This window comes from Halichoerus grypus, chromosome 15, assembly GCF_964656455.1.
Source record: "Halichoerus grypus chromosome 15, mHalGry1.hap1.1, whole genome shotgun sequence".
Lineage (NCBI taxonomy): Eukaryota > Metazoa > Chordata > Mammalia > Carnivora > Phocidae > Halichoerus > Halichoerus grypus.
Window position 1 is genome coordinate 11,493,889 of NC_135726.1, and position 13,644 is coordinate 11,507,532.

At 46.3% G+C, this 13,644-nt stretch overlaps 1 protein-coding gene across 10 annotated transcripts in view; it reads left to right on the forward strand.

Annotated features, from left to right (window-relative positions):
• Positions 1–3,669: 3,669 nt before the first annotated feature.
• ADAT1 (adenosine deaminase tRNA specific 1) overlaps positions 3,670–13,644 on the forward strand; it is a 48,450-nt gene continuing 38,475 nt past the window's right edge. For 4 of the 10 annotated variants that reach the window (XR_013444134.1, XR_013444135.1, XR_013444136.1 and 1 more), the window contains exons 1-7: positions 3,670–3,731; positions 4,314–4,438; positions 6,574–6,762; positions 6,958–7,026; positions 8,171–8,225; positions 8,677–8,807; positions 11,795–12,398. Coding sequence is in view for 7 of the 10 variants with exons in the window: in XM_036113683.2 (XP_035969576.1) it covers positions 6,594–6,762; positions 6,958–7,026; positions 8,171–8,225; positions 8,677–8,807; positions 11,795–12,398 (1,028 nt within the window). In the remaining 3 variants the exon portion in view is untranslated. The other 6 variants (XM_036113687.2, XM_036113685.2, XM_078062564.1 and 3 more) reach the window with 6 other exon arrangements.

Genomic DNA, 13,644 nt, shown 5'->3' on the forward strand with positions numbered 1-13,644 from the left:
AGCAGAGTGCTTTGAAAATACTGCAGCAGTTAGCATGGGGAGGGCAAGAGTGAAAGGGAGATGGTGGCTGACTGTTTGAACTAACGGAGGTGCTTACATGTCATTGGACTTCGCCTGGTCCTAGGTTCATAGGATCTGGTGAGGGGATGTGGGTTGTAAGCAGAAGGATTCAAAGACGATTTTAAGGTTTGGGGTCTGAACAGCTGAAGAGTTGTCATTTACTGAAATGGGACAAACAGGAAGTGCAATTTGAGAGGAAAGGTTGAGCGTTGGGTTTTACACCTAATTTGACATCGGGTGGGAACAGTAAGTATGATGTTGAATATGAGTCTGGATTTTTCTCATTACCTTCAGCTCATTTCACCTGGGCTAAGAATGCGTCAAGGGTATGGCTGAGGGCCTGCGCTTATAATGGAGCCCCCAGCCACACGAGGCAGCTGGGGGAAGCTATCGATGAGTCCTACCATGAAGGACTTGTGTTTTGCATCTCAGCAAAACCTGCAAGTGTCCCAGCTTAGGAGTCTACTTTCACAGCAAGTTGTCCCTTCTGTAGCTGGTACACTGATCTGAGCACACAGAATCCTCACTGGGAATTAACCTCAGAGAGTGTTGAGCATTTCCACCCCTCGCTGGTGTTTAAACGCAGGCTCCAGGAGCACTTGGCAGTGGTGGTATATGACCAGGTGCTATTTCAGAAGAAACACAGATGGCACATCCTTCAGCAAGACGGTGTTAAATTAAAATGAAAACCACCTCCCCAAAGGAGAGGGTGTATGTTCAAGGTACGTTACTGGACTTCAAGCAATGCTACCACTGGAAAAGGCAACAGGGACCATTGAGGTCACAAGTGACCTTTAAAGATGTGTTTAGGGGCGCCTGGGTAGTGCAGTCGGTTGTGCATCTGACTCTTGGTTTCTGCTCAGGTTGTGATCTCAGGATTGTGGGATCAAGCCCCACGTCAGTCTCCGTACTCTGCTGGAGATTCCCTCTCCTGCCTCCTACTTGGGCTTGCTCTCTCTCTCAAATAAATAAATCTTTTTTTTTTTTTTAAGATTTCCTTTATTTATTTGACACAGAGAGACACAGCGAGAGAGGGAACACAAGCAGGGGGAGTAAGGGAAGGAGAAGCAGGCTTCCCGTGGAGCAGGGAGCCCAATGTGGGGCTCGATCCCAGGACCCTGGGATCATGGGCCCTGAGCTGAAGGCAGACTCTTAACGACTGAGCCACCCAGGTGCCCCAAATAAATCTTTTAAAAAAATAAAGAGCTGTTTAGTAGTAGGCTGGGGGCAGAAGCCAGCTGTCTGGCCTCAAGGATGCTGGAGACAGAGATGAACTGAAGCAGTAGACAATATGTTTGTGGGATTTGGCAGGAAAAATGACAAATAGGATGAAAGCCAGAAGGAACAGAAGGATTGTAATTATAAAGTCCTTATTACCTCCTTCAACAGTAGAAGGCTTATAATTTGCTAACTGCTGTACTGGAGTTAAAGACATGGTCTCAAGCTTCATCACAGTTCTAGGCTTGTAAGGAAAATAGACGTTTAATAAATCATTTTTTAACTGTGTAAAATGGCAGTTCTAATAAATGCTTTGAAGGAGAGGTCCATGAGGTATTGAGAAACTCTAATAGACCTAGTTAAGGAAGGTTTCCCCAAGGACATTAGAATCTAAGATCTGAAAGAAGATAGAGCGTTAACTAGTCAAAGAAGGAGAGGGTTTTCCACGGTGTAGCAACAAGCACAAAGGCCCTGAGGTAAGCAAGAGCATAGAAAAGGCCGATGACACTAGGTAGAGTACAGAAGCCCATGAAAATATACCACCAGATGAAGCAGGAGGAAGCTGTTCATACAGGGATATGAGCCCTATTATGGGATTTTGAGTAATCTCTGAGTCTTACTATGGGATTTTGTATTTTGAGAGTGCTGGAAAGCCACTAAAGTATTTAAGCAGAGCAGTGACATCACATTTGTGTTTTAAAAACAGCAGTGTGGCTGCTCTGTGGAAAAGAATTGGAGTTGGGCAAAGAAAGGTGAAAGTCTAGAGGTTAGCATAGCAATCCAAAGGGAAGACAGACTGGATTGTTGCCATGGAAATGGACAAAAATGGATGTTTTCAAGAGACAGGAAGTTAAGATCAACAGGACTTGGCAGTGGATTATATTGTGGGGGTTACGGGAAGGAAAATGACAAGGAGGGTGACTCACTTTACAGTTTATTTGACTAGATTGATGGTGGTACCAATCTCTGAGATTGATGACCACCCCCTCCCCAGGATCAGTGCTTCTTTATTTTTTTTTTAAAGATTTTATTTATTTATTTGACAGAGAGAGACACAGTGAGAGAGGGAACACAAGCAGGGGGAGAGGAAGAGGGAGAAGCAGGCTTCCCGTGGAGCAGGGAGCCCGACACAGGGCTCGATTCCAGGACCCTGGGATCATGACCTGAGCTGAAGGCAGACGCTTAACCGACTGAGCCACCCAGGCACCCCTCTTTATTTTTTTTTTTTTAAGATTTAATTTTTCATTTGACAGAAAGAGACACAGCAAGAGAGGGAACACAAGCATGGGAAGTGGGGAAGGGAGAAGCAGGCCTCCCACTGAGCAGGGAGCCGATCCCCAGGAGTGGGCCAAAGGTAGACGCTTAACGACTGAGCCACCCAGGTGCCCCGATCGGTGCCTCTTTAAAGGCAGAAAAGGGAGGCAGTTGCAGATTAAAGATGTTGGAGAGAAAGGAATGAGGAGCAGGGTCCTTAGCCTTGGAGGTTGCCTGTGGCCCTTTTCCTCAGAACTAGAGAGAAGGATGGGGTCAAGTAAGCTGCACTCCTGTCTCCTCTAACTTTTGAAGGGTGCCAAGAAGAAAAATGAATTTCTCATCTTTAGGAACTGAGGTATACAACTGCTGGATGGCACAGGCTCCTGAATTATCCAGACAAGCTGTACTACTATTCCTGGCAACCTGAAGGTTTTAGACCCACGCTATCCAATATAGCAGCCACTAGCCACGTGTGGCTATTGAGTATTTGAAATGTGGCTGGTCCACATTAAGATATAAGTGTAAAACACACACCAGATTTCTTAAACTTAAGTATGAAAAAAGCAATGTAAAATATCTCGGTTTTTTTAAATATTGGTTACACGCTGAAATGATAAGACTGGACACACTAGGCTAAATAAAATATATGATTACAATTAATTTCACTATTTCTTTTCACTTTTTAAAATGTAGCTACTAGGGGCGCCTGAGTGGCTCCTCGGTTGTGTCTGCCTTCAGTTCAGGTCATGATCCCAGGGTTCTGGGATCGAGCCCCGGGTCGGGCTCTCCATCCCCTCGGAGAGTCTGTTTCTCCGTCTCCTCCCCGCTCGTTCTGTCTCTTGCTGTCTTTCTTTCTCTCCCTCAAATAAATAAATAAAATCTTTAAAAATAAATAAATAAAATGTAGCTACCAGAAAATTTTAAATTACATTATCGGGCTCAAATTTTATTTCTGTGGGACAGCGCTGTTTTAGAGAGAAATTCAGACTAGTGTTCCAAGATACGACCTCATTATACTATTTGAATCATCTTACGAAGGAGTCAAGCTTCCACCGGACCACTTGCCCAGAAGGACTACGAGGGCCAGCGTGCACTGCGCGCCTTTGGGGGCGGGGCCTGAAAGAGCAGCCTCTTTGTGATGTCACGTCCGCCATTTACGGCGATTCTCCTCGCTCCCACGGAGGGCGCGCACCTTGGAGGTGGGAGGGGAGCGTCCGGGAGGCGGCCGAGGGCGCGCAAGTGGTGGTTGGGGGGGGGAGGCCCAAGGCTGCTGGGTGAGCTGGGTGAGCTGGGTGAGCTGCCAATGTTCTCTATTGTGTGTGAAGGACCGTGCCTCCCCCGACGCGCGTCCCGTTTCCCGGAAGTGCCAGTATGCGCTGCGGGCGGGCGCGGGGCGTATGGCCCCGCAGCAGCGTCCGCGCCACCCGAGGAGGCAGGCGCGCAGGTTGTCGCTGTTTCATGAGCCTAGAGCCTGTCGGGTAACTGGCCGAATGGGCTCCACCCCGGCTCTAGAGCCTTCCGAGAAGGGGCTGCGGCTGTGGCGGGGTGGGTGCTAAGGCCAAATCCTTTTCTCCCCTGGCAGCCGACCTGCCTTAACTTTTCTTTGAAAAGGAAAGTGGGTTCTTAAACGCTTTTTGCAAGTGTTGCAACATGCGGTCTTGTGGGCAAAGAAATGCCTGTTTAACCGAGCTGTTGTTTCATATGAAGTTATGAACCTAAGAGTGGATTTGGAGATTTGGATTTTAGTGGACCTAGTTTAGCAAAACATTGATTCATTGCAGCTCCTGTGCACGCTCACCCAGACAACTACGTGAATGAGAGGATGGAATAGTTCTGGGCTGCATCATCTTAGGGAGTCAACGTTACTTCTGGCAAGTTCTGTCTTCCCTACCTATTGTGGTTCATGGTATGTGCCTCTGGCTTGATTTCACGTTGATGCCTTGAAATGAGAGGGGAAAATCCCTTCCAAATAGAGGATTCTAGGATCTCCCATGCTTTTCTTTTGCCTGGAGAGATACATGGCCTCCTGGTTCTCTGACTTTAAAGTCACAGTTTATGTCAGTTCCTGCCAGATTCTGGTTTTCCCTCACTGTGGTCTGATTTACCATGACCATTTATTGCAGCAGCAGGCCTCCACATTAGAACTCTTAAAAGATAAGCTGAGGCATATTAAAATTTTTAAGTTTTGGGGGGAGGGCAAAAACAAATTCCAGTTAGGCAGCACCAAACCAAAAGTGGTTAGGAACACTGCAGATCAGAGCTGGGGAGAGACTTACAGAGTGCAGCAAGAAGGGAGATTACTTGGTTGGCAAAAGTTTAAGCCTGGGTTGGCTGTTTGTGATTGGTTATCCTTAGCGTTTTGCTTTTTTTTTTTTTTTAAGATTTTATTTATTTATTTGACACAGAGAGAGAGCGCACAAGCAGGGGGAGCGGCAGGCAGAGGCAGGGGGAGCGGCAGGCAGAGGCAGAGGCAGAGGGAGAAGCAGGCTCCCTGCTGAGCAGGAAGCCCGATGCAGGCTCGATCCCAGGACCCCGGGATCATGACCTGAGCTGAAGGCAGTTACTTAACCAACTGAGCCACCCAGGCGCCCCGTGTTTTGCTTTTTTAACTTAGAGGCATGTACAGACTTAGATCATGGTTTGCTTACATAGGCCACCATAACATTAGAGCTGCATCAATCTAATGGCCTCCTTGTTTAATTTAACTCAATGCTGGGGGCTCATTGTAGAAATAGCAGTTTTCAGAAGCTGCATGCATTGGGACTCAGTAAAGCCTTTTTTAAAACAACAACAACAAAAAATGCGGAGCTGTATCCATCACCATGTGATCTCATTCTGCTAAGAAGCTTTTCATACATTTCAGTCCAAGTGAAATCACTGAGTGAGCATAGAGACAAGAATAGAAGAGTTTCCTAGCGAAGTAGCCTCTCAGGTCTGGTCTGCTTAATGGTTTTTTATTCATGGCTTTACATTGCCGTTGCAGCTCCCTTGCTCCCCAAGGAGCTCAAGACAATCAGGAACATGAAGTGTTCCTTTTTTTGGAATATTAATCATGGTTGACATTAACAGTGCTTAACGTTGTAGCAGTTGCTTTTTATATATATTACTTAGTCCTCACAATAACCCATAGATTAAATACCACTGTTACCCTATTTTAACAGATAAAGAAACAGAAAGAGAGAGGTTAGGTAATCTACCCAATTGGTAGCAAAGTCAGGATTATAACGCAGAAAGGGTAACTCCAGCACAAAATCCTGTGAGGAGAACGCTCGACTGATGAGAAAGCTCTGGGCTGTCACTTCTCCCACCTGCCTCATAAAACGTTATAGGAGAAATTAAAGCGTTTTCTTGATGGGGGTCATCAGTGGAGATTTATTAGAGGGAGATAAAGAGTCAATCTTCTGGGAGAAAGTCGGAGAAGAGAAAAATAAAAGGTCTGAAAAAGAGGATGGAAAAGAAGACCATCTGCCCAGAAAGATAAACCTTATATGATTAGAGTCTGCCCAAAGGCAGCTGAGGTCTGCAGTACCTGACGAGCTACTTCCAAATGAAAATTGGAGTAGCAAGGATATTTCCCTCTCGTGCGCTTTTATTTTTGAGTAGTAGGTTCAGATTCATTAGATACATGTCAGATGTCCAACATTTAAAAAGAAACAGCTTTAAGAAATAGGGTGTCTTCTGGGGTTGGTGGAATCTGGGACTTACTTGATCTTTCCTTAAAAATGAAAAGGGGAGGGGCGCTTGGGTGGCTCTGTGGGTTAAGCCTCCAACTCTTGATCTCAGCTCAGGCCTTGATCTCAGGGTCACAAGTTCAGGCCCCGCGTGGGGCTCCACTCTGGGTATGGAGCCTACTTTAAAAAGGGGGGGAGAGGGGACAGGGAAGTAGTAGAAGAAAATGACCATTACAATTCCAGGTAGAAAAACCTCTGTATGAATGCAGTCGGGCTACCCTGAAAGCTTGTTGAAGCACCTGGGCAAGAGTTGTAGCATCTTGCGTTGGTTCTCTTTTCTGTACTTCCAATGGCTGTGGTTTTTGATCAGGCTCAGCACTAACTCAGACCATGTGGACCGCAGATGAGATTGCCCAGCTGTGTTACGAGCACTATAGGACCAGGCTGCCCAAGCAGGGGAAGCCTGAGCCCAACCGTGAGTGGACATTACTAGCAGCCGTGGTGAAGATAAAACCTGCAGCTGACCAGGCCTGCAGCGGCACTAACAAACCAGCACAAGGTGAGGCCTTTTCACCTCCCAACGCTCCCTCTCCCTGTCAGAGATGGTAGGGGAACTGTTCATGGCCGGGCAGGGACAGTCCTGGCTGGTGTCAGCTGCAGTGGTGGGCAGTACTTGCGGTGGGAGCTGGCGGTGCTCGAACCACATTTGACATTTTGTAAGAGCTCACCTAATGATTCGTTCTTTTCCTCTCAGTGACAAAGGAAGTTGTCTCAATGGGAACAGGAACGAAATGCATAGGCCAGTCCAAAATGAGGAAGAGCGGTAAGCCCGGGTAGGGTTTAAACAACGCCTGTCTAGGGAGCTTTGGAAACCACCCTGCATTTTGTCCTTTCCTCTCTTCCTGTTAAAGGGGCCACATCAGGGGCGCCTGGATGGCTCAGTCAGTTGGGCGTCTGCCTTCAGCTCAGGTCATGATCCCGGGGTCCTGGGATCGAGCCCCGCATCGGGCTCCCTGCTCAGCGGGGAGCCTGCTTCTCCCTCTCCCACTCCCCCTGCTTGTGTTCCCTCTCTCACTGTGTCTCTCTCTGTCAAATAAATAAAATATTTTTTAAAAAGGGGGGGGCCACATCACTGAGGTGGCTGACCTTTCCATTCCCCCTGTCACTCCATTGGGAAGGACAGAACTCATTTTAAGAATCGGAATACACAGTGGAGGCAAAGGCCACCAGGAACATGCTTTCTGCATAGATTGGAAGTTGGCCAGTATTTTCATGCGCAAAACAAAAAGTTCCCTGGACTTAGCTGCTCCCCATTAGGTCCAAGGCCCCCCAAAAGCAATCTCGAATTAGATGGAGATTTGGACACCAAAAAGACTGTGGAAATCCCTTAGAGATCTGGCATCTTCACCTCCTGCATCCAGTTAGCAGATTCCTTCCCAAGTTTGCTTTCCCCGTTTTCCCAGCCTTGCCTTCTGTGTGCCAGGACCACTGGGGATTGAATTTGATGGAATTGTATCACCCCAAGCTCAAGTGTGATATCAGGGTACTAAAGACTTGGATCCCTTTCCTCCAGCTGTTTTCCTATAAAGCAGTCGTTCTCAGCTCTGGGGAGATTTCTGTCCCCCAGGGGACGTCTGGCAGTGGCTGGGGACATTTTTGGTTGCCACAACTCGGGGGAGGGCGATACTATACTTCCTGCCTCTGGTGGTAGAGGCCAGGAATGCTACTAAACATCCTACCTTCCACAGGACAGAGCCTCACAACAAAGAATTTTCTAACCCAAAATGTCAGTAGTGCTGAGTTGAGGAACCCCTGCATTGCCATCAGTGATTGCAGTACTTCCTGACAGTCCTCCAGGAGCTACATGGCCGTCCTGGCTGCCGGGGGAAACCGCTGCGTTCTACTGCTAGGAAACAGGGCCTCTCCAGGTTCTGTATGTCTTCACTAGTGTCCTGTCTTTGCCATAGGAGACATCCTCAATGATAGCCATGCTGAGGTCATAGCCAGGAGGAGTTTCCAAAGGTAAAGGCACATCCCCAGAGAATGTGACTTAGCCTGCCATGGGGAGCCCCAGAATTTGCATTTCTAATAAACTCTCAAGTAACATTGATGGTGTGGGTCTGTGAACTACACTTTGAATAGCCCTGGTCTAGACCGTGGTTCTCGTGCTTGATTTGCATCAGAATTATCTACATTTATGAAAAACCAGATTGCTGGGCCCTCCGCCAGAGATTCTGATTCAGCAGGTCGGGGGTGGGACCTGAGAAGTTGCATTTCTAACAAATTTCAGATGATGCTGGTTCAGAGGCCACACTCTGAGAATCACTGGTCTAGATCATTCTCGTAATTCCAAATCACTGCCAGTCCCATCGGTCTCAGTAACTCTTTCTTAGAAAGTCATCAACCAGCCAGAGTCTTTCCCTTCACCGCAGAGATTGGCTGTTCATTCTGATAACACCTTGTGCCCCATTAGGTACCTTCTCCATCAGCTCCACTTGGCGGCCGCCCTGAAGGAGGATAGCATCTTTGTCCCCGGAACTCAGAGAGGGCTGTGGAAACTCAGACCAGACCTCTTGTTTGTGTTTTTCTCCAGCCATACACCCTGTAAGTATAGTCAAGCCTTTGGATTAATGTTACGTTGTCTATTTACTTATGTCCTCTTATCCATAGATACATTTCTCAGAAAAGCTCTTCTGGCTGCGGTGTAGCTGCACACAGTGGACGGTGCCTTCTTCTGAACAGGCCACGGTGCCTGATCGCTTCTCCAGCAAGGAGCGACATTGCAGTTCTCGATTCCCAATCAGGATTGGGAAGCTTCAAGCTGAAACCCCACAAGGTCTGAAACCAGCAGTTGGGCTTAGAAGTCCAAAGCCCTGAGTTCTATAGCGATTTATCCTGAAACTCATTCTGTTCCTTCATTCAACAGATATTTTCTACTACTTGTCAGTTACAGTATGACATTGGGTATATGGCAGTGAGTAAGACTGGTCCCTTGCTTAGCCTCATGGAATCCTTTCTGGAATGTGGATCTAGTCATGATCAGTTCAGTTCAATTTTGATGAGTTATAAGGGGATGTTCAGGTGTGTGATTGCATCAGGCAGGAGGACCAGACATAGCCTAGGGGTGACCACTGTATATTTGTCTTGAAAATGGAGAATAATTTCTACTCCTTTTAGCTAGCAGCTCAGGGATGGTAGTAAAATTTCCTTACCCTAAAACCTTTGAGGTAAGGATATAATATTGTCCTGTAAGTATTAAACTTTAAAACTAATACATGCAATTAGAGCAGATATAGGTAATGGCTCCGAAGAGACAGAAGAGCTGTCAAGACTTGATCATAGTTCAAATCATAAATATAATGCAGCTTAAGGAAGAATGAGTCTATCGGAAAAGAATTGGTTGAGTCAAAGGCCAGAAAAATTATATACAGAGATAGGACTCATCCGTGCTTTCTTATGAGCAGTGGATACCCTGGTCCAAAAAAGGATGTTTCCTAACTCGGTGCTTCTCAAACTATAATATGCATATGAATCACCCACAGATCTTAATAAAATGTGGATTCAAATTCATTAGGTCTGGGATGAAGCCTAAGGTTCTGCATTTCTAACCAAGTCCCCATGATGTCAGTGGTGGCCTGTGGACCACACTTTGAGTAGCCAGGGCTTGGCTGATCCAATGGCGGGTGTAGCTTATGGTGGAGAGAGAGAGATCTGTGGATCACAGCTAGCCTGACCAACTAATTAGACCACATAAATCTGGTCTACAGGTTGGTCCATAGCCAAATGGGAAAAATCAGGACTATAGTGAGTTTTTCAAAAAGCTAATTTCTTTCCATGGAAAGGTTATGAGATTTTTATCTTTTTATTTTAAATAGTGGCAATTAGGAAAAAAAAATAAATAGTGGTAATTAGGATTTTTAAAAATCTTGCTTGATGGAATACAAAATTGATCACCCCCTCTGTTGATCATAAAATCTGGAAATTTTACTGGTCTGTGAAATCAAAATCTAAAACTATGACCTAGCTGCCCTGGGCGAATGGGTCATCTTTTGAACTGTGATGCCCATGCATGGTTTGTCTGCAGGAGGAAAGAACATTACATGGAGAACGTGACTGTCCATCTCCCTTTGCCTTTAGTCCTCATTACTAATTGATAATTTGGTGCCTGGGTTAGCTGCTTCAGACTCTTACCTGTGAGTTTTATTAGCATGAGTCAGCGTCTAGAGTTTAGGCATCTGTCTGGAGCAAATCTCCGAGCCTTCAGAGTGGGAGGTGGGCCCCAGTCAGTTCTCCAAAGTCACTGTCACCTTGTGAGGTCTCTGGAACTCCACCAGCCAGCCTCTCTGGCAACAGTCCCACTTCTACATCTCTTGCCTTTCCCACTCTTAGGTTATAAAAGACTACAGATGTATTATTTACACACTTTAGAAAAGCAACACACTAGGTTAGTGTTTGAAGAAGTAGCTCCTTTCTCAAGGGGAAGCTATGCTTTTTACTAACCTCTGGTTTTCTGTTATTCTGTTTAAGCACAGAGTTAGGTCAGAAATCTCTGACCCAGCACAGGGAAACACCACTTGTATAATTCACTGCAGAGTCTTTACTGTGAAGATATGCACATAAATCTCCAAGATGGGGAAATTGGGAACATTTTTGCCAAAATATTTAACCATGAAATCAACCTCCCACTTTTGTTTTCCAAAGCATCTCACGGGATAACATTCCACAAAATGCACTTGGGAAACTGTGCTCATCGTAAACCAAGGGTTCTCAACTCAGGACAGTTTTGCTTCTCGGGACATTTAGCAATATCTGGAGACATTTTTTTTTTTTAAAGATTTTATTTATTTATTTGACAGAGACACAGCGAGAGAGGGAACACAAGCAGGGGGAGAGGGAGAGGGAGAAGCAGGCCTCTCGCGGAGCAGGGAGCCTGATGCGGGGCTCGATCCCAGGACCCTGGGATCATGACTTGAGCCGAAGGCAGACGCTTAACAACTGAGCCACCCAGGCGCCCCTGGAGACATTTTTGATGGTCAGACTGGGAGGTGCTATTGGTACCTAGTAGGTAGAGACCGAGGAGCTGCTAACCATCCTTTGATGTAAAGGATAGCCCCCAAGCAAAGAATCATCTGGCCCAAAATGTCAGTACTAGGAACGTTGACAAACCCTGTTCTAAGCTAGTGTTTCCAAAAATTCCTATGATGAGAATTACCTGGGATCTTTGTTAAAGTATTCTGCTTTCCAGATCCACCCCACCGCAGAGTTTCTAACTCACTGGGTCTAGGTAGGATAGAGCCACAGAGGATTCTTACTCAGGAAATTTGGGCAAGTGTTCCTAATTTATCTCAGGTCAGCTAAGAAAATAGAATTAAACTTTGTTTCAGGCAGTGGTTCCCCTGTCATCAGAATGACCTGGAGAGCTTATTAAAATACACACTGCTGCAGACCACCTCCAGAGTTCAGACTCAGCAGGTCCACTGTGAGTTCCAAGAATTTGCATTTCTAACAAGTTCCTGAGGGATGTTGATGTGGCTGATCTGGGGGCCTCACTTTAAGAACCACTGGTTTTTAAGGGGTTCCTTCTCCTGCAGGTGGGGATGCCTCCATCATTCCAATGCTTGAGTTTGAAGATCAGCCCTGCTGTCCTATCCGTAGAGATTGGGCCAATAACCCATTAGTAGAAGCCAGTGGTGACCTGGAAGATCCTGAAGATAAAAAGAAATGTGAAGACTTGGGTAGTCCTGTGACCAAAAAGATGAGGCCTGAGCCTGGGATTCCTGACAGTGTGGCCCACCATCAGAGTTTTGGCCATCAGGAAAGTGGCCCAGTCCCACCAAGTGTCAGTGGCTCTCATCTTACTGCAGAGGAACTGGCCACTGTCACCGGAATGGCCCCCAGTGGTGCCAAAGTGGTGGACGTTTATAGAACCGGAGCCAAATGTGTACCGGGAGAAGCTGGAGACTCGGGGAAGCCTGGTGCTGCGTATCACCAGGTGGGGCTGCTCCGAGTGAAGCCCGGCCGGGGAGACCGGACTTGCTCCCTGTCCTGCAGTGACAAGCTGGCCCGGTGGAACGTCCTCGGATGCCAGGGGGCACTGTTGATGCACCTTCTAGAAGAGCCCATCTACCTGTCAGCCGTGGTGATTGGGAGGTGCCCATACAGCCAGGAGGCCATGCAGAGAGCTCTGACCGGGAGGTGAGCAGGGAGGGAGGTCGAAGCCGGAACAGCCTCTCCGAGAAGCAGTCTGAGAGGATGTCCAAAGAGCCTTTAAAACATCTATACGTTTTGATCCAGCGGTTCCATTGCTAGGAATTTGTCCTAAGGAAATAATAAGAAAGCACTCAAATGTTTAGCTTTGTGTGTAGTCATGTTTAAGAAAGAAAAGAAAACCAGTGAAATGACCAGCAGTAGATTAGGTGATTTTGTTAAAGCTAATATTGACGAATGTTTGACCTGGAAAGATGCTCATAATTTTTAAAGAGCAAGTTAAAAGATTATGATGAGTTCATGTTGGTCTTAAAGTATATATGCACATAGAAAAAAAATTGTGGGAGGATATACACCAAGATATTGGTATGATTATCTCTGAGTTGTGATATTATGGGTGTTTTTTTTCTTCTTTGTGGTTACTCTGTTTTTTAATTTTTGTGCAATGTACATATATATCACTACTGTAATTTTTAAAAACCATCAACGTCAGTGTCTTTGAAAGATTAAAGACAAAGGATGATCACTCAAATGTGGTCTTCCTAAGGAAGGGCAGCCAAGCCCAGTTAAGGCTGTGGTAAATGAGGGCAGAGTGAGGCCATGGCCAGGGGAGGCCTGTCATGTTGCATGCACTGCTCCCAAGGCCGAGTCCGGGGAGCACACCCGCTAATTCCACTCCAGGGGGGTGTACCCAGGAGAAATGAAAACATGCATCCACATAAAAACTTCTACGTGAATGTTCATAGCAGTACCAGTCACAATAGCCACAAAGTGAAACAACCCAGATGTGCATCAGCTGGTGAATGGATAAATGAAAGGTGATGGACTGTTACACTGGGTTATCAGCCCCAAAAAGGAGCAAAGGCTGGCTCAAGCTGCGACACGGATGAGCCTTGAAAGCTCTGTGCTAAGTGGCAGGAGCGGCATAGCGTATGATTTCACGGCGTGAAATGTCCAAAATGGGCAAATCCAGAAGTAGATTGGTGGGTGCTGGAGAAGGGCGTGGGGAGTGACTGCTGATGGGTGCAGGGTTTCTTATCAGGGGTGAAAGGTGATAAACTTAGATTGTGGTGACAGTGGCACAATTCTGTGAATATAGTAAAAAAAAAAAAAACCCTTGAATTATACATTTAAAATGGATGAATTCTATGGTATCCACTATTTCCCAATAAGATGTTTTCAACGAAAGCACCCCTATGCCCAAGACATTTTCTGTGTTTTCCATGCTTTCCGT